This window comes from Diadema antillarum, unplaced genomic scaffold, assembly GCF_040938485.1.
Source record: "Diadema antillarum isolate AM-2024a unplaced genomic scaffold, OU_Dant_1.0 scf00000038, whole genome shotgun sequence".
NCBI classification, from domain to species: Eukaryota; Metazoa; Echinodermata; class Echinoidea; order Diadematoida; family Diadematidae; genus Diadema; species Diadema antillarum.
The window spans coordinates 561,084-588,713 of NW_027270927.1; the positions used below are offsets into that span (position 1 = coordinate 561,084).

Sequence of the window (27,630 nt, forward strand, 5' to 3'; positions counted from 1 at the left end):
CTCAATAAGAAATATTTCATTATTAGAGGACATGCTGACAAACTGGTTAGAAGTCTCTAAGCATTTTTATTGCTCTGCCCAGGTTTTCCTGAGCTTCTCTCGTATTTTGGTGTTTTTCACTTTATCAATTAGTTAATCTTCCTTTTTAGGAAAGCAAAGAGTCAGAATTACAGGTACTTCAGTGAAGGACTATATACTGTATGGCGAGTGTATAGTAGGCTAAGATTTTATTGAAGAGAATCAACCTGAGACAGAGAAATAGAGATGCAGGTTTCAGGGAGGGGCTGGAAAGAATGAGAAATAAGAAGAGAAATTAAAACTGGAAATGCTAGATATCTAATTATGGAAAAATACCAGTATATATCTCCTTCAGTACCAAGAAAATGAGATTAAGTTAGAGACATGCAAGGTCATTGGTTGGTTGAGGTCAGGTTTATATTAACTGCAGTATCAAAGCTGCTGGTATGGCGTGACATTCCATTGCTGTATCTTATCACATCTCAGTTGAATTGATATTGTATGACTTTTATGAGGCTGCTTTCAAACACACCGCATTCTTGTTTATTGATTTGTATGGATGTTTTGATAGGAGAGTATTCAGCTACAGCATCCTGACATTCGTTAATTTGTTGAGGACGAGTCTAGAGTGTACTCGGGCAAGTGTCTGGGAAATGCGTGTTGTAGCAAAATCAGCCCATCCTCAACAGGTTAATCGTATACTATAGTGGTATCAGACCATGCACTCTGTCATGTTTCATAGGAAGCTTCTGGATATGTTTGAATTTCTCCCTTGCACAATATGAACTTTGCATTGGTTCTGCGTATTGTTTATACTTTATGGTGTATTCGTCTGGTAGTTCATGCTAATCCTAGCAAGCGCCTTGTATTTTAAGCCCCACCTACTCATGCGACATATAGATACAAGAGCATTTAGACATGCATGGATGTAAGTTATATCAATATACAGGCATTCACACAATTCATGTAACAACGTCCTATATCCATATGTCGTATATCCAAAGGAAATATGAGAACTCTTTAGTCTGAAAGGGGGATTAGACTGATGTCGTTGTTTTTTTTTTTGCTCCCATTAAAGCAATGCTAAACACTGGCACCAGTCAAACGGTCCCAGACCGGTAAAAAACATTGTTGGACCAGTAACTTTTTCAGGAATTGCTAAATTTACTGGTCTGACATGACCCTTAAAATAATAAAAGGGCCAGTTGAAAAAAAAAAAAAAAAAGGTACAGGACCAGTAAATTTAAGGTTCAGACCGATAGGAAGTTTTGGTTAGTGTGCATACATTCTGTAAGAGAATTGTTGACCAGGTAGTTGAACCTGTATCACTCATTCTGTGTTCATCACATTCTTGATATCAATCTATCAAATCATGTGTGATGTGTCCACATACTACTCTACTGTATGGAAAGGTGCATGTTGGTATTATAACATGATTATGTGAGGTATTGGACATGCCATTCACTTCCAGTACATAATTCTTTTTCTGGTAGTTGCAGAGACTGTGGAGTGGTAAAAATATGCAGCAGACAAATTGTGCAGTAAAGTGCTGTTAATACAGGTAAAACCTAGTTCTCAGAAGGGCTCAAAAATCATCTTCCACCATTTGGAATTTGCTTGCAATATATTGAAAGGGCCTACCAAGAAACTTGTCTGGCTGATGTGATTTGCAAGGATAATGAGTTGTTTTGGAGTATTTTTAGATAAAAGTTAGTGTACTTGGCTTTTATTCCTGAAGTGCCATCTCTGTTTAGTAGTGGGTTGGTAGAACGTGTCCCAGCAGTGGTATTTCTCAGCAGCTGCATAAGATTCACTCTTGAGCTAAAGATCGATGGATGCTGCTATTTTGTAGTCCATTATAATACATTTTGTAGCAACCTCAATCAGATATATATGTTCTCTGATAGCAATACTGTCAGTGTGCCTTTTGGGTTAATGTCTTGCATGTTGGTTGTTCCTCAACTGAAATTGAGTCATTACAGTATCATTTCACACATTTCATATGCATAAAAATAATGTCAATGTGAGAGCAAAAATTGATGTTTCCTATAGGCATATGAAAACTATGATTTGCCGTTTAGTGTGCTGCTTTAGCTCTTTCTTTTTTTTTTAGTGTGTGTTCACAAAAAATGAATAAAGAAATAAACAGCTTGGTACTTCAGCAACTATTGCTCAGGCAGGCAGTCCTTTCTTTTTTCTTTTTCTTTTTTTAGAGGGATTGGGGAGGATGTGTTGTTTGTTTTGCCAGGACAAGAGTTTTATACAGCCCATTTCAGCACAGAGGGAATGCTTACAATCATGAAGTTTACAGCCAGAAGTTTACAACCATGTTTGCCGGCCAAGTCCTAGATGTGTCATAAGTGATCACAGGAAGGCTAAGATCTACTAGAACAGTGAGAGAGGTCATTTTGCCAGTAACTCCAAGAATCTTCTTCAAGTCAATATCTGGTGGTGGACTTTGATTAAATGCCATTCTCTTGTGAAGAGTTGGAGATTTAGTGATGTGTAAAATTCAACATTGCTTTCTTTAATGCTTGTGACTGTCTGTGTTGCATGTATTTTAGTTGTCTTTTATTCATACTTTGTCTGCATTTATGTAGCTATCTGTGAAATCTTTGTACACCAGAGAGCTGGAGTGAAAGTATGATGTCTGCTACATAGATCAAAAAGTGGCATTGTTGGGTTTTTTTTTTTTTTAGTTTTTTCCTGCATTGGTGTAGAGAGTCTGATCAGGTTTGCTAGAAGTGGTAGGGGGCTGGACAAGTCAAAAGGATATTATAATGTCACAAGTGGCATGCTGATGTAGCATGCATTGTTGTAGAGGAGAACTATTAGCTTTGGAAGAACATGACACATTATAGTAGCATAATCTGAGTGTCTATTATGTGCATGACTACAAGTATACATGTAGGGTTCATTCCTCTCCTCTGAACAAGGTTTCAATGTCTGTAATCAATCGGCCTATTTACTAGGCTAGCAAAGTGCTTTTGTCTTTGAAGTCACCAGAAACTAGCATAATAAAATATATGTTGGTTTATCCGCCACAAAGTCAGTAACATTTATTAACATCAGCACTGCTCAAACTGTGTTGTGTACATGTAGCCGTCAAACTGAACTTTAATACTGGGCAGCTCTTCAATCATATTAGAGAATCTTTCTCCAATTTGCTAGTTTTAGTTTAGGATAAATGCCTTAATTGACTGCCAGTGCTTTTTGTAACAATTCACCATTAACCCTTTGAGGACGGTTTGATTTTGCTACAACACGCATTTGACATAGACACTTGCCCGAGTATACTCAGGACTCGTCCTCAGCGGGTTAATTGATCTATTTTCACTGGCAAAATGATTTAAATACATAGACAAGAAAACAACGCGTCATAGAGCCCATCCAGGGTTCACAGTTTGGCTGGATGTCAACAAGTATGCCTGATGCAGTAGACAAAGAAATTAATAAGCTTAAAGAGGAGCTGTATTATTGCATCCGGTAATAACTGTTTATGAATCTTCATAAAGTTCTAATGATTGAGGCTGGCATTGAAGAAAATAAAAACCAGAGTATAATATGCTGGTATACTGTAATGCCCAAGTGTGGTTTTACTGAGTAAAGCTGCACTGCTTTGTTTGTTTTGAAAAAAATAAGGTACATTGTATCAACATGAAGGTTTCTCCAGCTGGTATTTGCTAGAAAATGGCAGAAAAAATTTTATATTACCATGGACTGTGAACAGAGGTCTTTCTTTGATCTGATGATCACCACCGCCTCCTGATTATGTGCATCTTAATGAGTACATTCAGATGTTTGGACAGTAGGCGTTTTCACATCAGCCCGATGTTTCGAAATAGCGCGCTATTTTCTGACTTGGGAAGTTAAAAAATATCTCGAGCTTGGATTTTTATCGGGCTGATGTGAAAACGCCTATCGATGATTGTGTAATTGTGTGACGTCGCTGACGAAAGAACTGTTTTCCTCATTTTATTCTTCTTTGGCTTAGGTGCCTTGTCAGACTCAACTGCCTTTGAATAAACACTAATGATGGGGAGCAGCAGATCTCAAAACGTGACAAATTTTGTATCACAAAATTGGTAATTACTGTTCAAGTAGACATTGTAGACACACATGTAATTTTGCTTAATGGCAAGACATACATTTTGTTTGCCATATTGTCTATGTTTACTTTGAAATTGTGTAATGCTAGGTCAGAGTTTACAGGCTAATAAAAGCTCTATAAATGATGTCATCGTCCAAGTAATTTCTGCTACAGATTATTCCTCTAGATCAACGTTTGCAGCATTTGCACTAACTATACAGGATTCCTATAGGTTGGCAAATATGGGTTATGGATTGCAACGATCTCTTGATAGATATTCCAAGTGTCATTTTCTAACATTGAAATCAAAATACACTGCAGATACAAGGGGCTGCAAGAGTATGCAGGACTGGCTTTTATCTAATATGTGTTTTTGAGTAGTAGTTATTCAAGAAAGCTAGTTGAATTCGACCCATGACCAGACTCTCCACCATTCTGTGTTTTCAGTGTGTACCCAGTTCTTTATGTCATATGTATGAAATTTTAGTATCTTATGTACCCAGTCTTTTATGTCCTACGTACCCACTATTTTATGTCCTGTGTATCCGGTGTTTAATGTTTTAGGTATCCAATATTTTACGTCCTATGTACCCAGTGTTTTATGTCTTTTATCAGGGCTGCACACCAACCCATTTTTTTCTACTGGTCCGACCTGTCTGTCCTACCAGTCTGTCCGACCAGTAGGTATCCAGTTTTACATTTTTTTACCAGTCCATTCCTTTAAAATTTCCTGGTCCGACAGTGATTTTATATCAGTCCGGACCATCGGACCGGTGCCAGTGTGCATCATTGCTTATATATTCAGGGTTTTATGCCCTTTGTTCTCATGTGTGTTATGCCCTATATTCTTTTTTTTTTTACTGTATGTCCGATGTACCTTTGTGTGTTTAACAGATGATGATGATGATGATGAAGTCTTGTGTAGCGCTGGTATCCGCCAAGTCAGGCGCTCATGGCGCTTGCTCCAAAATAAATACATAATTCAGCTTAAATTTCATGGGTGCACCGCTTGTGATATGACAGTTAGAATAAAAAGAAATAGTTCCAGGAAGTAATTGTCTCCAAATGTGTAAACATACATTCTTACACATTGGCTAGTTTTTCAATTTGAAGAGATGGGTCTTGAGGGTTGTTTTAAAAGATTCTGTGGTAAGAGCTCTGCGGATAGACTGTGGAAGGCCATTCCATATCTTTGCAGCAGCCACGCGGAATGAACAAGCTCCCCAAGAGATCATTATTGCATATTTGAGCATTGGCATACTGGTGCAGTGTAAGTAAACAACTTTGAGTGATTTGAAACAAGTGGTGAACAGTTCACCATGAACCACCTTTGTTATTGTTTTTTTTTTTTTAGCATATGAGTGAAGTGACACATACAGGTACATATTGATTAAAATATATTGAGAATGTAGATCATGTAAACATTTCATTTTTAAACAAAGAAGAATTGTATCTACATGTAAATCTGATGCTAATATTTCCTAGGACTCTTGTGTGAGAAGTATTATCAAATGAGAGTTGTTCAAAATATGTCTTCAGCATGTTTTCTTGTCTGGAATCACTGGTAGTGCTTGTGGAAGAGACCCCTCAAATTCCTCCTTTACACACACTCAATACCAGTAAGTAGCTCAAAGAGAAAATGTCCTTCTATTGTGGTGAAAGCACGTCATTCAATTTCCTGATTCAGGGTTTGTTTGTTTTTTTCTTGAAGATAGTCATTCATACATTTGTGTATCTATCCCATTTAACCTTACCTTGCTTACAGTTCAGAAGATAAATCCATGGTATTACATTGTAAGAGGTTTCCACAAATCCTGCCTTGGATGTAAGCTGAAATACAGGAGAAGGTTTTTAGAGTTGAATTTTGCTTTGGGAACACTATGTTCTGGAAGATTACAGTCTTGTGTTGTATTGTCATAGCAACCTTGTTTATTTTGTCCCGAGTATCACGTCATTTTAGTTTGCTGTAGAGTACTGTAACTTCCTAATGCCTGGCTTCCTGTTCTAGTGAGTCTGTCATGGAAATGGAATAGTGGAGTTCAAAAAACAAGCAAAGTTTGTCAAGTGCCTCACTGTCATGAGAAAGTGTACAGTCAAATTGTGACCCGCTACAACAAAAGGGTCCTAAAGTCGCGCACGGTCGAAGCCGTGAAAATCGAGTTTGAAGTCAGAGCATAAAAATTGGTCAAAACTTACGATTTTCTGATTTTGACATATTATTGTAGTCTGACATATCTTCTATCATCTGTCGAAATTTTGAAGCAAAATGATGAAAGGAAAGACAAAAAAATAGCGTTTTTCTGGGCCATGTTTTTGGGCATTTCAACGAAGCAGAAACTGGTTCCAAAATTTGGATTGAGCGCCACAGATAGGCTCCGCCCCTAACAACGACCAGAGTGATCTCATTGGTCAGTTTGCTGCTTGCCGCTAACCGAAGCGTGAAGCTCACACACTGCCCAGTCGACTGGTGCGTGCAGGCGGGGTGAGCTATGCGCAGCCGCTTCTCCTGGCATCCTGGTCACTGATTGGTCGGTGAGGAGACCGCCGACGCTGTGCTTGAATGAGCATTTCGGGAGTTGCTAGGGCTTGTCTTCTATTGTCCGGAGGTGAAAACTGACTTGCATGTCCCTTGATCGCGATTGCGTCACAAGGAAAACTTTTAGGGCGCTTTTCTCAAAACAGTGATTTCCCAGACGTCTCGACATGCTCTCTTTTAAACATCAATATCTCCGCAGCCGATTATTTTTATAAGATGTGTTATATATCAATTTAAAGCAGAAAGATTAGGAAATTATGCCCTGCAATTTTCAAATAATTGACCTCGCCCGACTTTAGGATCATTTTGTTGTAGCGGGTCACAATTTTCTGTTCGAGCATGTTATGCGGCAATTTGCATTTCAGTTTTATGGGAGCATCAGTATATAGATTTTTACCCCAAACTCTCTTTACTTTCTCAAGAGGAGACAGATGCCATGAAGTACAAATCTATATTACATCTCTTGAATGACTGAACTCTCAAGGTGTAATGGCTGTATGAATTAAATACTTTATTCATTAGGTATTGGTTAAATCAATGTACTTCAGTTCTGTTAATCTATGTCTCTATTTTCAACAATATTCTTATGCAGTAACCTAGAAATGTTGTTTAGTTCTTTAATAATGCTGTGAGACACATTTTGTTATTGGTATTTATTTATATTTATTGATTGATTTATTGATCTATTTTTCATTCATTCATTTATTTGTTTGTTTATTTTATGATGCATATTTTGATAGTACAATGTTTTGTATTCATGTCTTGGAGTCATGTAACTAAAGACACACAGACATGTGATCCTCAAGTACGTACAGCTGTACCTGCAAGGACGTATCACATACCTCCGTGGTACTTGTGAATCATGAATTGTTTTGCTGTTACTACAAACAGCTGTGAAGTGTTTAGTGTGTCAGAGGTTTAGCTGTTATGCCGACGGTAGAATAGTGACCTCAAACCTGTTGGTAGCTCTCTTACTCACTGACCCTGAACTTCCTCTCTCTTCAGAACCTGGAATTTGACGTCATAGATGATGTCACACGGCTCAAACTCGCTTGTTTACTGGTCAATCTATTGGGTAGCATGACCCGCTTTCTGTCCTGTCTGGAAAAGTACAGGTAGTGCTCACTGGATCGCTTCAATCAGCCGCATTCATGTGTGGGTAAAGAAAAAGTGTAACTCATCGAACCAGTTTGAAGGAATAGTCTCTGTGTGTAGATAGCTGTAACTGCTTCAATGAAAAAAAAGTGCTCAGTAGATAGCAAAAATGGCCTTCAATGAAATGCCATCATAGGATTTAGGAATGAATAGATGCAGAAGAAATGGAGAGAAGCAAGATGTAGACATTCTGTAACTATCTCCATGTTACAAGGAGAGATCTAGGAGAAAGTGAAGGAGACAGTGAGAAGGAAATGAAATTGAGTCTAGGAAGAAGACTATCACTGTATTTCACACGACCTGTGTCTGGAATGTAGGTCTCTGTACTCGAGAGATAGGTCAACCCTTGAGGTCATTCCTCAGTCTCTTTAAAGTCAGTTGACCTTGATGAACTCCTTTCATTGTTCCATCGCACAGCATCACAAAAGCACTCCCTCGTGCTGCAGGACACCCATTGGTCTCTTTTGTTTGATCAGGTCATGAAAAATGGGTGGCCAGAGACAGTAGCAAGCTTTTGATTCTGAACGGAAGAGTGGCAGGATGGAGATATTAGTGACTCCTGCTGTGCCACATATGGTCTCATCTCTTCGTAGTTTCATACCGACAATTCCAGAGACTGGACACAGTGCAACTAGTAGTAGTCCTTGTGCTTGTCTTGCTTCAGACTTTCAGTCTATGCGTATTTCGAAGGAATATGAATTATGTCATAATTTACAATACTTTAGGAAGGCTTGTAAATTGTTGAGTAGTGTGAAGATTGAGCGAGCTGGCAGCTCTTGACAAACAGATACTAAATACAATGCATTTGACTTTTTGTTATGCTGTAAAAGAGGAAACTTGTAGGCCCTATATGAGTGATTTATCGCGCTCGGCCGGGTATGATGAATTTTGCTCATTTTTTAATATTTTGTGGATGGATACAACGATTGAGCAAACACTTCAGCTCGCCGCTGCCACAGCGGTTATGGGCTTTGGCAGCAAATGACAGTGAAAGGTAACTCATCTGCATCATGAATGCAAATTCATGAAAGCTAGAGGACTAGCAAATGTGAAATAAACTATATTTCTACATTTGCAATGAACCTACCTTGAAATCAAAGATACAAAATAATTTATACAGAACAAGCAAATGTTTTAAGCACTTTCTTTTCATGCTAGTTTCATGTTGCACAAAATCTGTGAAATTTTCCACTCCACAAAAGTGTCCACTTTTACAGTATGTCACTTTGTGATTTGATGTGGGGATGAACAAAGTTTAACTTCAGAGTTCCAAATTAAGGCTTGATATCTGTAAGCTTCCTTCAACTATGACCCCATTTACAGTGCGGGGCTGGGCTGAGCCACGGCCGAGCCGCGGCCGAGCCCAGCCTCAATTGCGAGGCCGGGCCCCGCAATTTTGTCTGTTTACACTGCCGGGCTCGGCCGCGCTTTTGATTCAAACCTTTCAATATTTTGTCGTAGTGGCGCTCTGCTTGTAAACAAACGCAATTTGGTATTGTCTGGTTTTCAGACCCTTTGCCAAATGAATTCCGTGGCGACGAAGTCGCCGTCCGGGCAAAGGCCTTTGCCGAAGGAAAAAATCCTTTGCAGGACAAAACCACCCTAAACTGTACTAGTTTTCGACGTTGAGGGGGTTAATATCCTGAACAGCGAAGTAGTACAGCAGAGGGTTTGGAAGCCAGACTAAAATTGGCCGCGCATTTGGCCCAGTTTGCATTTACAGCCGCGGCTCAGACCACCTCCAGAGCGTGGCCAAATGCGAGGCCAATTTTTGGCCTCGCATTTGGCCTTTTGCGCGTTTACACTGAAATGAAGGTGGACTCGGCCGCGGCCGAGCCTCGCACTGTAAACAGGTCTATCTCTCATAGACCACATTCCTTTGGTCCCAGCTTTATCAAACTTTTACCCTATTTGCACTTAGCGAATTTCGTAAGTACACCTGTGTGTTCTTGGGAGATCTGATGGCATGAAGGTCTTGGGTAAAATGCTGGGTGACTTTTCAGAAATTTTACTCTCAAAGAGTTCCTGGTAACATTCCAAATGCAGAAGAGCGGGCGAGAGAAATTCAACCGAAAGCTCATAACATTATGCAAGTTTGAAAGATTTTTTTTCCCCCTGGATGTTCCATGTGTGATTCACTGTTGAATCTCTTGGGCGAAAGGGTTATTACATAATGATGCACATTTATTTTTATTCTATCCCTTCATGGAAGGTGATAGTATCCATTCAGCCATATGAAGGAATGAAGCTTGGAAGTATTTGTGGTTTAATTTGTAGTTGAATGCCAGGAGACATTACTTAGGCTTGAAAGCAGGCTAACCATGCAGTGAAACCTGTACAGTTACACAAAATGTGATGCACTCTTTAAAGTCTCAGATCACATCGAACAATGTCAGGAAATTCTTTGACAGGTAGCTGGCTTCTATGAGACATTTTATTGTGTATGTGCTGTTGTTGTTATTGTTCACATTAGGAACATGATTTTTGCAAACTTTTCAGAGGCATCTATCAGACCAAGTTGTGCCTGGTAATTTGTTATTTCCCTGTCAGGTAGGGCAACTAATAGTTTCCTGTGATTGAAGGGTGTGTCTGCTGTGGCCAATCATTTCCTAGCTTCTGAAAATATGGAGGATGCAGATGATCGTATTCTCTTCTACACAGTAGCGTGAGGATCACGTTACCCATGCCTTGGAAGCAAATTTTAGGGTTATATTTTCGTGAACTACCAAATTAACTTTCTGGAGAAATGTGATATGAAAGATAAGGCTAATATATAATGTGATGCCTTCATCTGCCCCATCACAGTCATGCAGAAACTCCCACACTTTCTGCACGAGATTAGATCTCACACTATCAGACCATTTTGTCAGAATCTCCCCCTCTCCTGCTTGAGTTTGACTTTCTCTCACTCTAGGTGTATGTCTCCCACTTCAGATGTATTTTCTCCAGCTTCGAGTTTAGCTTTGTCCCACCTAACATAGATTTTGTCATATGTGTTCAAAATTACGGCTAATGAAAGATAACACCAGATAGAGAACATTTCTAACCAAGAGCTTCCAAGGCCCGCTTCAGGGCCGTGGACCCTGGCTGCATTGGATGTCACACCTCAAACTTGTGTTGTCCGCGCCCACCACACAATATCGTGTACATGATCACGCAGTCAGAGTCTCCACTTTGCTAGCGGGTTCAGGCTGGAGATCTCCTGTTAAACCCGTTGAGGGCGAGTCCCAAGTATACTCAGGCATGTGTCTATGGGAAATGTGTGTTGTAGCAAAATCGGTCCGTCCTCAACGGGTTAAGAGGTGCTTGGGTTGGAGAGTGTCTGGTCATGCTTTAGTTGAGGATGATATGAACCAAAGTACAGGACACCAAATCAAGTGGAAGTACATTACTGTGGTATGCCATCGTTGGTAGAGAAAAGTCAGACTATTCAGGTCATGCGACTCTTGTGTGGATACATTATCTATGTAGAGACTCTTCGACCTGTCTTGTCAGGGGTTCTATGGTACAGTTGTAAGACTTGTGTAACATCTCACGGGTCACAATAAATCAGATCTTAATTTTTCCCCCTATCACTCTCTGAGCATTGCAAGTAAATATCTGTTGCAAACAATAGAGCTGAGAAGTGGCAGAATTGTAACATAATGTCAGTATGTCTGCAAAGAGGAGACGCAAAGGAAAGTAAAGGAGAGTTGTGAAAACTTACATGATTTTGTATTAAGAGCTGGAATCGAGTTCTACTTCCTTCTTGAGTCCACAAGTTCAGGAGTGGAATGAACTTTCAGGCGTGATGCCCAACTCAAATTTGGAGAAAAAAAAAATCAGGGAAGCAAATATTACCTTCTTTTACTTTTACACACTCAAAAAAATCCATAGTACACATGCGGTGATATCATAAAGACAGGAATCCATGTAGTCACATATTTTATATCACTTATATCACAGGTATATCACTGACAAACATTTCTTGAGTAAGGAAATAACTGCACTTGTCCAACAAACTCATAATAAGGGTGGAGTTTTGTTACCTAACATGTGGCCTTCCCGTGAGTTCCAAGCAAGTGATTCTGATGCGATTGGGTTAGCCTGGTGGTTATTGAAAAAATAATGCGAAATATGAATGATTAATGAGAGCTTGTAAAATCAAGAATCAAAAAAGATACGAGCTAGTTTATTTACTGTAGATATCTTCGCAAATCTCTAATAATGCTTGAATTTAGAGATAAAGATTCTTGAGGTAAGAGATTGAGTTTAGAGATAGAGATTCGTGAGGTAATCTCAAAGCCTTCAACTTACAGATGATCACATGTCTCAAGATGCGTACCATGTGAGAAGGCCACACTATTTTAACTGTGTGTTATCAAAACCATGTGACATCTTATAACCACTTGTATCACAACCACTATCATACATTGACTGCTAATTTCACTTTCAGTCTCAAAAGAAAGATAACACATCATTTTACCCATATCTATGACTTTTTTGTTGTTGTTGCTTTCAGTCAAGCAGCTTAATCTCAGCATAATTTTTCTTTTAATCATATATGCTGTCTATTAAAAAACAAGTGCTTTTTAAAGTAATGGGTACAGGAGTGTCAATAAGAAGAGAAAGTTTTGCTCAATACTGATAAATGATTTCATAACCTCTTTGAATGAATATACCTATGAAGGCATTATTGTTATTGCTTTGTTAATTTTTCTGGGGGTTTCTGATTTGAGGCAGACAATATCAGAGAAAGGCTGTTTTTAAATAGCCAAGTTATTCAGTAATGTGGTTTTTTTTCTATCAGATATGAAGCCGTAATTAGTGCTGTTGGCATTTAAAAGAAATAGTCATTTTTTTTTTTGTACTTGTGGAATGAAATCTACAATGATTTCTATTTGTGATTTTATCTGGATTTATCAAGATGGCATGGATATTGTAATTATTTGGTGCTATGTCAGAGCACATAGGAAATGCATGCAACTGACATAGAATAAAGGAGTTTTCATTCAACCTTGGTATGACATCCCGATCTGAAGATGTAATCGTCAGGGATGCCAGTTTTCCGGCAATGGCCGGAATTCCGGCTTTTTCATATTTTGGTGTCCAATTTCCGGCTTCGTAATATTATTTTCGTCTGTGTGGGAAAGCCGGAAAACACGAGAAAGAAACAAAGAAAGAAAGAAAGAAAAACGAAAAAATATGATCATCTAAACTTACGGGACATTCACTTTCACGATTTCCGTAGTATGTTTCGTATATACTTGGGCATGAGAATATCACAAAACGACTGTCATGCAAAACTAGCGCGATGTTGCTGCTGCTGGCTGGGCCATGGGACATGCAACACGTGCGATGATAGCGATCGAACAGTGTGGTGTTTCTATGCGATGTACTATGTGCGGTCGCGGTGCGTGCATCATACTGCGCTCTCGCTGTAGCTACAGCGCTGAGACGGTGTGGTGAGTCGATTGAGTCAGCTGAACGAAGCAAAACTTCGGATTTTACGGCACTAGGACTTCTTTATTTTTGCTACAAATCCCTTTTTTCTCTAGAAAACGACCACATTATTGTCTGGAAAGCGTTATACCAGCACGTACGATCGCGATCGAACAACGTGTGGTGTTTCTAGGCGATGTACTATACTGCGGTGCATGGATCATGCTGCGCTCTCGCTATAGCTACAGCGCTGAGAGAGTACAGTGAGTCGATCGAGTCAGCTGAACGAAGCAAAACTATGGAGTTTAGGGGTTAGGACTTCTTTATTTTTGCTACAAATTCATTTCTCTGGATTAGATTTGAGGGAAGAAGAGCCCTCAGAAATGCTCAGATTGCACCAGAGAGCATCTAAGAACCCCAGAGCTTCCAGGGCCCTTGAGCGGGCCCTGGACCCCGGCCGAAGGGACTTCGCGCTTCGCGCTCGTGATGTGCGCTTCGCGCACGTGATGTGCGCTTCGCGCACATCAGTTTCGTTCACAAAAAAATTTCCGGCCCAAGAGCAATTTGCCACTGGCATCCCTGAATCGTATCACTTCAGCCATTAGCTCTCTCCTGGTTGACAATCATAACAATCATAAAATATCTTCATTATCACTATGACCCCGTTTACAGTGCGGAGCCGGGCTCGGCCGCGGCTCGGCCGTGGCCGAGCCCGGCCTCAATTGCGCGGCCGAGCCCCGCAATTTTGTCCATTTACACTGCTGGGCTCAGCCGCGCTTTTAATTCAAACCTTTCAATATTTTGTCGTAGTGGTGCTCTACTTGTAATAAACGCAATCTGATATTGTCTGGTTTTCAGACCCTTTGCCAAATGAATTCCGTGGCGACGAAGTCGCCGTTCAGGCAAAGGCCTTTGCCGAAGGAAAAAATCCTTTGCAGGACAAAAACCACCTTAAACTATACTAGTTTTTGATGTTGAGGGGGTTAATATCCTGAATAGCGAAAGATACAGGCAGAGGGTTTGGAAGCCAGACTAAAATTGGCCGCGCAATTGGCCGCGCATTTGGCCCAGTTTGCGTTTACACAAAGAAAAGGCCGGGCTCGGCCGCGGCGAGACTTCCTCCAGAGCGAGGCCAAATGCGAGGCCAATTTGGGCTTCGCATTTGGCCTTTTGTGCGTTTACACTGAAATGAAGGTGGACTCGGCCGCGGCCGAGCCTCGCACTGTAAACGGGGTCTATTATTTGTAGTATCAAAGAAAGAACTTTGAAAAAAAAAGCCTTTCCCAACACTCCAGTTTGACTGCAATTTTGGTAATGTCAGAAACAGCTGACTGCAGAATGTGGGTCAACAAGCATGAAATACATACACACATGACAAACAAAAACACACAGACACATACTTGAAGAATCTGAATGCAACATCTTTATTCATGGCTGTATAAGATGACATCACAGAAAATTAAACCACATCGCCAATGATCAAGCATTGTTGTTGTGTCTTTTGTTTATAGTTACAGAAGTGAAAATGCCTGTCAACTTAATATGTATGGGAATTAGCGCAGGATTTTTTGGGGACTTTTTTGCCAACTTGCGCAAGTTGTCGCAATGCTGACTTTTATGAGGTTTACTGTCTTTGTTGTTTGGGGAAGACTACATATCTCTTGGGATCAAGTAGATAACAATGTCATGAATCAACTTCCTATCTCTTTCTTTTTATGCTATAAGGGTTGAGAAAATGACAGTCACAAGCAAGACATTAAAGACAGGCAAAGATCATAGTAGCTGTAGCACAACGTGTTGTATTTTGGAATGTGACACCATGGATAATTGACATGATTCTTTGTGCAGTTGCTTCTCCATGGTTTTTTCGTGTCATATGATGCTAATTAGGATATCCCAGAGCAGAGATGATGTCATATAACAAGAAGGGACTTTCCCTTCAGATTAAATATTATTCCCTGGCAAGTTATCTCACCATCCTGTAAGGATGTGGCCAGGCCATTATCATTCACAATGGATTTCACTTTTCATCCACCAAAAGACAATTATTGTTGCTTTTGTGATGCTCAGGTTAGAAATCTACTCTGTACCAGGTTCTTGTCCTCCTCAGTTGAAATTTTGAATGTTATGTAGCATGAGAGTAAGAGAGATCAACTTCAGAGACATATGCACAGTGTCTGCTGAAGTGATTGTCAGAAGTGTTAACCTGTATGCAGGTGATCATCATTTTATATCATTACTGTACATTTGGGACACATTCCCGTCTTCCTATCCTTTAATCCAAGTCCATCCTGTCTGCCCATCTTATTCCATTTATCCATCTACCACTACAGTCATCTCCTTATAACTCAATCAATTCTTCCACCTATCCATCAATTCTTCTACCACTCCATTAATTCTTCTACCACTGCATCAATTCCTCGACCACTCCATCAATCCCTCTACCGCTCCATCATTCCTCCTCCACTCCATTTTTTCTATCACTCTATCAATTCCTCTACCACTCCGTCAATTCCTCTACCACTTCATCAATCTCTTTACCACTCCATCAATCCCTCTACCGCTCCATCATTCCTCCACCACTCCATCACTTCTTCTACCACTCCATCATTCCCTCTACCACTCCATCATTCCCTCTACCACTCTATCAATCCCTTTACCACTCCATCAATGCTTCTACCACTCCATGAATTCCTCTACCACTCCATCAATGCTTCTACCACTCCATCAATCCCTCTATTACTCCATCAACCCCTCTACCACTCCATCAACCCATCTACCACTCCATAAATCCCTCTGTCACTCCATCAATCCCTCTGTCACTCCATCAATCCTTCTACCACTCCATCAATTCCTCTACAACTCCATCAATCCCTCTACCACACCATCAATTCCTCTACCACTCCATCATTCCCTCTACCACTATATCAACCCCTCTATCACTCCATCAATTCCTCTACCACTCCATCAATCTCTTTACCACTCCATCAATTCCTCTGCCACTCCATCAATTCTTCTACCACTCTATCAATCCCTCTACCACTCCATCAATGCTTCTACCACTCCAACAATTACTCTGCCACTCCATCAATCCTTCTACCACTCCATCAATCCCTCTACCACTCCATCAATTCTTCTACCACTCCATTAATTCTTCTACCACTGCATCAATTCCTCGACCACTCCATCAATCCCTCTACCGCTCCATCATTCCTCCTCCACTCCATTTTTTCTATCACTCTATCAATTCCTCTACCACTCCGTCAATTCCTCTACCACTTCATCAATCTCTTTACCACTCCATCAATCCCTCTACCGCTCCATCATTCCTCCACCACTCCATCACTTCTTCTACCACTCCATCAATCCCTCTACCACTCCATCATTCCCTCTACCACTCTATCTATCCCTCTATCACTCCATCAATTCCTCTACCACTCCATCAATTCCTCTACCACTCCATCAATCCCTCTACCACTCCATCAATTCCTCTACCACTCCATCAATCCCTCTACCACTCCACCAATCCCTCTACCACTCCATCAATTCCTCTACCACTCCATCAATCCCTCAACCACTCCATCAACCCCTCTACCACTCCATCAATCCTTCTACCACTCCTTTAATCCTTCAATCACTCCAATTCCTGTACCATGAGAACACTTGCTTTAGGGTGGCATCACGTTATCCCGAAATTGACACAAGATGGTAATACGAACATAGAATAGCATTTCATGTGCAGTTGGCCCCAAACATGGTCAACAACAATCAACAGTCGAAGCAAGTACAATACCTACAAAAGGTCACACAATGGTATCAGAACCCTACATGAAGGCTGCATGAAGATGTGAATCTGTATTATTCAGACATTTACCTGAAAGACACACAAGGGAAATGTAATGGCTACACCATGATTTTGCCACTGCTCACTAAGATGCTGCTGGAGCCTGAGAAATTCCACTGGCAATCATACGATGGCTTAATATGCCATGATGAACGACCAGATGTTGATACGATCAGAGTCACATTTGAACATTTCCTGTACGGTGTGTCCATCTTTGCTCAACTTTAGGACAGTGTTACACCTGCAATATAGGGAAATGGAACCCAAATGTACATTTAATTGAGTGAATGCAGCAATATTTGAGCACATCAACAAAGTTGTAGGAATAGCAGAAAATCTTTTTATAGTTTCAGTGCAGCCATTGTTTGATGAGAAGATGAGAAAATGAGTTGAGGGAAATATGAAGAGAATTCCTCAAAATCTATTTTTAAAAAAAATGAAAAGTACATAGTCCCTCGACTTGTTACAGACATATGTTAAGGGTAACATTATTCCCCTTGCTTTTTGAAAGAGGTAAGTCAAGTGCTCTGTCATATTACCCTGTACTAGACAAGTGGAAATATGTTTAAAATTAAACTTTCTTTATAATTTCTTTATTACCGGTATATCATTTTCGATGCGTGACATTACAAAGTGTTGTAGTCTTCTCATCCAGCAATAGCAGCACCAGTAACAATTCATAACTTTTCAACAATTTCCTTCAAACTTTGTAGATGTATTCTACTATTAAATACATTATATATTGCTGCATTCCCTTTATTCACACATATGGGTGTATATTTGGCTTTCTTTCTCTTGGTAATACTTTTAATAGGTCCAATTTGAATAGTGATTGTTCTTGATTTGCAGTTGACTGCCAAGTATTATTATAGCACGTAAGGCTCCATGTACATTGTAAAGCTTTATTCTCTTCTGAAAAGCCTTCTACAAACAGATGATGTTGTGTGGGTCAAAAGTAGGTTAGAGGTCTAATAGAAGGTTCTCTTGCCTGAAAAAGTGATTAGTATCTGTGTGGCTAATGCAGGCATGTGTAAAAACTGCAAAACTGCATTGAATGCAATTGTGTTTTGATCTGTGTGACACACAAATAATATGCCAGCCTCAGTTATTATTGTGAACAGTCGCATTAGGGCAGTTGAACTACAAGTGTAGTCATGGTTGTATAGGGATTGGGATGTTACAGTATACGACACACTTTGTACAATGTTTGTGCATGTACAAATGTGTGCATGGTATGTATATGATTGTATTTAGAAGTGGAGAAAAATTGATTTGAAATTTCACAACAAATTTACCATACAGCAAAATCAAGTGACTTGTATCACATTAATACCACCACTACTTTTTCATTGTAACTTCACTGGTTGTGAGTTTGCTAGCAACAATTGTGAAAATGAATGGTAGCGTGTAAATCCTGATCAATGTTAGACAGCATCTGTAGTGGCATATATGCACACAGTCTACACACTTTTTGCCAATGAAAGTACTGTCGCCACCTCTTGCCAATGAGTACTGTAGCCATGTTTTTGTTGATGAAAGTAGAAAAAGGAGAGGGGGATAAATCAGGAAAATATGTGCAGTGCGACATATACAGCCATCATATAGTTATATACTAATGCTTGCACAAATGCAAGATTCTGGTGGTAATTGTTATCATTTTTTTTTTTTTTTTTTTTTTTGGGGGGGGGGGGTGGCTCCCAAAGTCGTGATGCACCATTACACAGAACTTTATAGTATTAGCAGATCAGGTCTACCCTTCTTTTTGTTATAACCTTGTTACTCTTTTTTTGTGTGTGTGCAGGATGAGATTGAGATCTGTAACTCCTTACCTTTCAAGAGAGCTGTGATCTGGCTGAATGCCTTACAAGACCTCATTGAGCTGCACCAGGTAAGCTGAGCTGGTGAATTTCCCTTTCATGTACCAAAGTAAAGAAGATTCTAGTTAAGGTTGACCAGTAAGATTTAAGAAGATTCCAGTTTAAGCTTGGACAGTAAGGAGCAGTGAGCAGATCAAGGGGGATAAATACATCTTAGACACAATTACGGTTAATATATGGAGAGACATTTTTTTTTTTCCTCCTGAGTGTTTCATCAGCCATTTGCCTTATAAATTTTTTCGTCCTCTGTATTCTACAAACCTTTTTGATGACATTTGGCAGGGTAAGAATTACATCCTCTTTACCTAGCCTTAAAGGGACTGTACAGTACTGGTTAAGGTGAGGATTCAGCTTGTAACTTTTTGCGAGATATTTAGAAACCACTCTACGCAATGTTAAAGAGCTTACAATTCTAAGGGGAATCAACAGCTTATTTGATAAAAGTCGGTTTTGAAATGACTGAGATATCTAAAAACAAGGTAAAACAATGAGATCCTTATAAAAGTCGTGGCCTGTCAATTTTATTAGGATCACTTTTTTGGATATCTCAGCCATTTCAAGACCAATTTTAATCAAATAAACATTGAATCCTTCTTGAAATTACATTCTCTTTCATATTTCATAAGGTTTTTCATTATCTCACCAAAAAATGTTATAAACCTGACATTAGGTCTCAACCAAAACTATATATATGATCCCTTTAATCATACTGTACATCTAGTTCTCATTGAATATCAAGATACTTTATAATGTAGCTACATAATTATTAATCTTAGTTTCAAAGTTAGAATAACTTCCTGCCATAAGATTTGGACATTCTCTCAATCCTAGAATACATTCTAACTGGATGCACATTTTCTTTTGACAAAAGGAATAACCATTCCAGGGATACCCTTTTATAACAAGTTCATTTACAACGAGGTACAGCTTTAACTGAGATGAATTGGGCAGTTCTGATTTTTCATTACTGCTACTGTATTTAACTGATCTCTTTTTCAATACGTTTACAAGGTACCAGAAATAATGAAGTAAAATTGGCATTCCTGGTGACCTTGTCATGGGGGTATCCCTGTATTTTCAGCAAAATCAGGGTCCCATTTCATAAAATGTGTTATCAGTAACAACTGCCACATTTCTATGACGACTTTGCTCTCAGCCAATCAGATGCAAGGATTTCAGTAGCTTGTAACAACTATCTTAACTTGTTATTGATAACAGGTTTTATGAAACAGGGCCCTGGTCTCATCGTAAATTATTGCAAATTCACTGTTACATTTAAGCAGTGATAAGCTTAAAGATTTTTTAAAATGTTTTCTTGAGAAAATCAAAACAGCTGAATGTAAAGTAATAAGTTTTTTTTTTTTTTTGCTATAAATTCTCAGCAACATAATTTAAAACCATCCTTGACAGAGATAGTAATATTTTCACAACATCTATAATGTAGCTTTGTGTATTTCTTCTCAGTTTTTTTGTTTTTTGTGATATCATTACTTGATAAACCCACTGTCTGAAATCTAGGTATAGGCGCTATCATGCATCCTTCATGTAAGCTTTTGTTTATATGGTCTGTAATTAGCTCATAAAATTTGAAAAATTCAAAAATAAAATCATACTTCCTATAAACCCTCCTAGGACCACATCTCAGAATGCCAAGAACCAATCACCATGGCACTGACAGACTTAAAGGGATGGTATAGTTTTTATTGAGATGAGGTTTCAGGTTTCCAATTTGTTTTTTCTTTCTTTTTCTTTTTTGGTGAGATAATGAAAAACCCCTTCTGAAATATTGAAGAGCATACCATTCTAAGATAAATTCAAAGTTTATTCGATGAAAATTGGTTTTGAAAAGGCTGAGGTATCCAAAAAACAAAGTGGTCCTAATAAAAGGTTGGATCCATCTTTTATTAGGACCACTTTGTTTTAATTTGTTTTTACCAAAATTGATTTTCATCGAAGAAAATAATGTGAATTCCTGTTTGAATTGTATGCTCTTTAATTTTTCACAAGAGATTTCTAATTATGCCACAAAAAATTGAACTCTGAATTCTATGTCTCAGCTGAAACTATATTATCCCTTTAAAAGATTTGGCTTGTTGTTGAACAGAACAGAAGCAATTGTTGTGATGCACACAATCTTACACATACACACAGAGAGTCACTAGTTTGTTTACACCATCTGATATGACAGGTGCATCAGAGGGCAGAATGCCAAACAGTTGTCTCATCTTGGATCAAAGAGAGAAATGAACTCAGGTATGTGTAGCTAGGTACATGCTGGAATGGAATTTAGCACTAAAATACAGTACTGTGTGTAGATAGACATCAGGCACTTACCCACTTCATTTTAGCCTCTTGATTTCTCCATCTTCTTTTCTGCTTGTCTATTTCACTGCCAGATTTACTGCCTTTTTTTTTTCTTTCTTCATGTGAAAGAAGATTGCTTCACAGGATTGGGAAATACTATACCTGGACATTGCTGATAACAGTTATGAATCAGTTTTCCCCTTTTCTCTCTTGTACTTTGTTTCCGTATCAATGTAAGATTAAGTACATTATCAAGTAGCAGATTTTACTCTGAAGCAATGTGCTTTGTGCTGAATACTTACTGTAGCGTTGGAAAGTTTAGCAGGACGGACATTTTCCTGCATTTCGCTCAACATAAAACTAGAATGGAAAATTACAGCACAAGATGTACTTGCTTATTGTATTTATTATTTTATATCTAGGATTTCAAGTTAGGTGCATTGTAAGGTGTAGCTGCTACATGGTGTATGTTATTAATTATCATTGGGTGTTTTTTTTTAAGGTTTTGTCTTAGGTTATTTTTCATTAGGTGTGCTATTCCTGTAGTGTGCATGGATTTGTGTCTGTAATGCCAACCAGCTGCCTTTTTGCATAGTATGTGTTGCCAAAGCCTGTAACTGCCTTGGCAGCAGTGAATTTATTTAAACTTGCTCAGTTGATGTGACCATCCATGAAACTAACAAAATGCATAATACATCTTCCCCAGCCTAGCGCGGAAAATTACTTATTCAAACATTTCCCCTTTTACAGTAGTACCAAATTGTAGAAAAGTTTGGTTTCCTTTGACATCTCTTCAGTAACTCACATCTCATTGTATTAATGGATGAGAGTAATATTTACCACGATGGTTTTCTGTCAATGTTTGTCATTAAGGATTACCACCAAGTCACTCTTCAACCAGCAGTTTGGGAGTGTCTTCAGGACGCACCACAACTACTCGTACTTCACCTCGCGCCTCTGCCGCTTTGCCGATATCTACATGTCCGGAGTCGGCAATCTCCTCAACTATTCCCTCACGCACACCTTCTACCCTCGGCGGACTGCCCTGCCCCACGAACTCTCCTACAACTTGACCGTCCCTTGACCGTGGTCTCTTGCCGAGTGCAGAGGGAGAGGGATCGGTCTGTGCTAAAGTTGCCTGCCACCTCTTGCTCACCATGTCTCCACTCTCTGATCCTGTAGGACCATTGGCAGGGGACAATTATTGTAGCCATGGACATGGTGCTATGTGGAGAAGGCATACCAGACATGCAGTCATGAAGAACTTGAAACTGTCAAATTTCTTCTTCTTGTCCCTCCTCCTATCACATCAACTTTGAGTCAAGAATAACATGAGATTACTCAAAATGAGACAATTATTGCAATAACAGTGACAAAGAGGGAGGGAGAAAAGAAAGAGAGAAAGAGAGAGAGGGGGAGAGAGAGAAAAAAACAAACAAACAGAGCTGTATATGCATCTGAAATATTTGTATAATTAATTTGATTTATTATTTGCTTGCTATATTTATTTTCTTAAGTGAAGCACAAATTTCACCAAATCTAGCTTGTAACTATTGTTAGAGTTATGGGAGCAATGCAGATGTCAGGTTTTCAGGTCTTTGGTTGTTCCTCATTTCTAATTATTTCTGTGCACTCTAAGAATATTTTAAAGATTTTGAGTCAGAGCTTTGTATAAATTGGTACTACTCTTATCTGTTGTAGTTAGCTATTGTTTCTATCCACCACAGTGTGCTGGAGTCTGTTCAATGTGAAAAGTTTATATTTCATCTGCATTGGTCTAATTCACAGGGTAGTTGAGAACCATTTTAAATGTACATGATGGACTATTCAGAGTACAGTAGCAGATTAAAAAGGCAAATTGACAAATCCTATTATGGCTTCCCAGTTACGTGTTTACACTTTATGCAAAACATGTTTTATTTTTGGTAAGAGTTTCATTTTTTAGTTCAGTCAGGGTGCAAGTGATGAACTGCCATGGCCTGATATTGCACTGGAACCCTACAGCAACTGTTTTTGGATGTAACATTCATTTCAGGCAAGAAATAACCTTGGTACAGTGTATTGATAAAGTATTCTTACATGTCAGGAACAACTGCAGGTGATGCTCTCAATATGATTTGCAGCAAATCATGATTACATGCACTGAGCATCTGTTCCCCCTCCCCCCCCCCCCCCCCCCCACTATATATGCATGGATGAATGTGTAAGGACCATGGTATTCTCATATGTGATTGTCGCGCTCAAACTCGACAAAAAGTAGACCGACATGAATTTACATGTTTCCACATAGTTTGAAAGAGTAAGTCTTAAGCTTTAAAATGATATATAACTTGTTAGGATTTGGCCATCCTAACCCATTCAAAAGGTGATTGAAATAAGGGATAGTTAGGAGGTGCAGTTTTATAGAAAAGGGGAAAAGACTTTAAGATTAGGATCAGGCAAGCTTGCTGTGCTGAAGTGTCAATGAAAACACAGCGAAAGCAGCACTTGTGAAAAAATGTGGCCCAGAAAAACTGCTTATATTTCGATTGCTTTTTTGTTTTAAGCTGTCAAATTATGACAATAGGTAGAGAAGAGAGTACTCTCCAAGGTAAGATGAACTTCAAAAATTTGAGTCAGTCAGTCCAAATGATTATTTTGGTCCATTACAGAAAATCCTAATCTGCGACTTTTTGTGGGTTTTTAGCGGAGAGGTTACGTATTCTTCTGACAGCTCTCAGTGATTTGTGAGAAATCCATGGTGCTTTGTTCTTATTTGCATCTTGAAATCCTTATCTTTGTGTGCCATGTTTGCACGCCCGACTCGGTCGATAGCTTTGCCGACTTTGCATATATTATTCAAATGCACAACCACACACAAGCCAATCAATAAATCGCAATATGCCACAGTATGTTTAAAGTATCACAGCCATAGCTTTTTCATAAAATTTACATAACAACAAAGCTTACAATTTGCTCTACAGCTTGGCTGTACAGTATTCCTAGCATAAATGCTTCCATAAAAAAAGAATATATATGGCTTTGAAAAACAATGTTTTCCAAAAGTGCTCATGAGTTAATGTCTTAGAATGATGTGGCACACTAACAGTTTACCCTAATCAGGCTTTGTTGTTGTTGTTGTTGTTCTTGTTGTTGTTGTTTGTTTGTTTGTTTGTTTGTTTGTTTTTTTTTTTGGCTATGCTAGTATATATGGGGGGGGGGGCTGATTTTGCCCCAAATGCATGACCAATATCTGTAGATGTGGTCAACACACACACACACACACACGCAAACATATCCACACACATCCAATGAAAGCAGTATTCAGAATATCATGTAATGTTTGTGTGTATATTGGTAAATTTCGTAACAGAGAGCATTAAAAACATTATGGCAACACCTTGGGTGAAAAATTGGGTGACATTTTAGAAAAGTAAGCTTGTGTATTGTACATTCCTTACAATATCTCATACTCTCATACCTCTGGTATTCACTTGATAAGACGTCAGTCTAATGAAACACATTCATCCTGCTCAATCCAAGAGAAAAAGAGAGAGAGAGAGAGATGTAGTGTGAGAGGGGGGAATCAGTGGTTTCAGTAGAGTGTGTGAGCAGTGGGAAGATTGCTATAGAATACTGTAATAGTGGTTTCTTTCGCGTACAGATACTTTCGCGGTTTCCAGTGCCGACTTTTTCACGTGTGTTTAAATTCGCGGTTGACAAAATCTGTGAATTCACAGTCGGCAAAAACTGTTCTATTTTGCACATGAAAACTATAATCCAATTATTCTTTTATTTGTTAAATAGAAATTACAATTAAATGCAGGCTTACCTGAAATCTCGTCTCTCGAGTACTTTATATAACATGCTTGTACCTACATTGCGCGGAATCCTTTGTGTGTACATGTGCGCAACAGTGTTGTAACAAGGTAATGCGGGGTTAATTTCGCGTGACTTTTCAAAACATTTTCACGTGATGTTAAATTCGCGGTTCAACCTCAAAGCGTGAAAAGCGCGAAAATAAAACCACCGCTAAAGAAACCACTTTTACAGTAGTACATTCTGTATTTGATTTTTACTGAGGAGATGCTTTCATAGTTTGACAGTTGTATTCAAAGAATTGTAAGTGCTGATTGTATGCACTCTGCAGCAATATTCCTACTTTGATCCTACAGATTCCTATCAAACGCAAGTGATAATGTGTATTATGTGTCTCCCAGTGGACAATGTGAACCAGGTAGTGTGACGTCTCCGAGTGTGAGAGACTCCATCCCACCTGCTCGGTCACCATCAACCAAAACGTCCAGCCTGAATGCTACTTTGTCACAATCCTACTTCCCTTATGCTTCCTGAAGATGATTCCACATTGGCAGTCTTGTATGTTACCACTGTACTACTACAAGGTAGAAAAGAAGAGAATGTATTCATTTATTCACATAAACATATAAGATTGGTCGTTGATTTGTGGTAGAAGTTTTGTGCGATTGTGTGTACTTTATTTGGATTTATCAATGAGATATATTGCCATACACAGAATACAGTATGATAAAGCAATAAATTGATATTGAGTGATGTTGAAGTGCCAGTACAGCGTATTGAACATGAATACTGTTTAAAATGCCAAAATGAACATTGCTATATAGGGATGAAGTATAATATTGCCAGGTAGAGTTTGATCAAATTATCACATACCATAAAGGTGCTCTGTATAACTTACAATATTCCCCTACATATGTATAATGGTATGAAAAGTACAGTGTAAGAAGTACCACAGCTTCCCATTATGAGCTCTACTCATTTCATTGACAGATTTCACACATGAGGAGAGAAATATAATATATCTTGGATATCAGTTGATGTCACTGCTTCTTTTCATCATTGTGGAGGGGGCAGAACAAGAATCAAATAGCTCTTTTTGCATGTAAAAAAAGATGTATTCATGGCCTGTATTTGCATCCATGGAGCTTTTTTGTTCGGGGGTGTTTTTTTTTTGTGTGTGTTTTTTTTGTGTTTTTTTTAAAACATTTTTTATGTCTATCTGGAGCCAGATACAATCTAAAAAAACAGCTCTCAAAAATTATCTCATTATGGTATAGTTGATGCAGTGCTTCTTTCATGTGCTATTACTTAAACTAGGCATTACCATGAGCTAGCCAATATTTACTGTTAAATTTGTTTTAATGTGAAATAAAAGTATTGATATGTGCAGTCCATTATGCCAAATTTTCTCTGCCCTATTTTCATGGTAATGAAAGCAAGGTACATGATTTCTCTCCATAATTTCATGTTGTTTGTGTTTAATGCAGATCTCCCTGTTACTATTTGATTCAAGCAAGACCTGCTTAGGGACCAGTGTTGACCAATAGTTACCTCTTATCTACCTTCATAGTTATCTTCCTACATCTATTGATAACTTTACATAGGATAGTATTCCATCCATTGTTAACACATTTGTAGAGTTTGTAGTTTCTGGCTTGTAATGTTATATGGTTTCCATATCAGTTATGAATAGAAACAGTACCCATAAACACTCATGTATTGAGGGGCACTTTTTTTGTCCTGAAAAATATAGAAAGTTAGGGGTGCGTTTTATACAGGAATGCAAGTACCTGTGTCCATGATTGTTTGTTTGTTTGTTTGTTTCTGCCTGATTTCCAAAGTCGTGGTGCGCCTTATAGATGAGGGCTCCCTGTACATAAGTATTTATGGTAACTCTAATACTCTTGGTTTTTAAAGAAGGAGAAATTTTAAAGTTTTATTTAATACAATTTCACTTGTATAATTTATATTCATATGACAGGATTATGTACTCTGTGTATGAGAAGTTGAAGAATTACTTTTCCAAGTACATTTCGTGATGCTCCAAACTTGCCAAAGAAATTGATGGAGAGGAATGTATGATATTCAGAGACAACTTTATTTGCGCAGGTATTGTTTTATTTTTAAAAGACCACCAAATACATGTGCTTGTATTATAAAAAGTGATATACATTGTGTATGAAACTGCATCTGTATTAAATGTATTATTTGCTGTGGTGTAAATATACAGTATATCAAATGAAGCAGAATGACGCATAGTCATTCTTGTGAGAGGCTTCTCATGTGAATTGTCTGGCTTTTATGGCCAAACTTTGGCAGATTTGTCAAAATATGCTGCTTAAAAAGAATGATGGTACAATGGACCTGTAAGCCATGCAAATACCTTGAATAATACAAAGTATTTAAAAGTACTTCATGTCAGGGCTTCTTGATCCTTTGCATTCAGTAACCTTTGACCTTGTTGGGTCTTCTTGTTGCAGTCTCTGTATTCGTGCCACTTGGCATAAGTAAAGTAAAAAGAATTTGTTTGAAAAAGGTGGCTACCAGCATGGATGATGAAGGCAACATCTTCAGTTTGGGCTGCATT

The 27,630-nt window shown here is 38.8% G+C and overlaps 1 protein-coding gene across 1 annotated transcript in view; it reads left to right on the forward strand.

Annotated features, from left to right (window-relative positions):
- Positions 1–22,329, forward strand: part of LOC139709545 (5'-nucleotidase domain-containing protein 3-like) — a 46,642-nt gene extending 24,313 nt beyond the window's left edge. The window contains exons 13-15 of the mRNA XM_071621505.1: positions 18,866–18,952; positions 21,130–21,194; positions 22,119–22,329. Coding sequence (XP_071477606.1) covers positions 18,866–18,952; positions 21,130–21,194; positions 22,119–22,329 — 363 coding nt within the window. The remainder of the gene's footprint in view (positions 1–18,865; positions 18,953–21,129; positions 21,195–22,118) is intronic.
- The last annotated feature ends 5,301 nt before the right edge of the window (positions 22,330–27,630 follow it).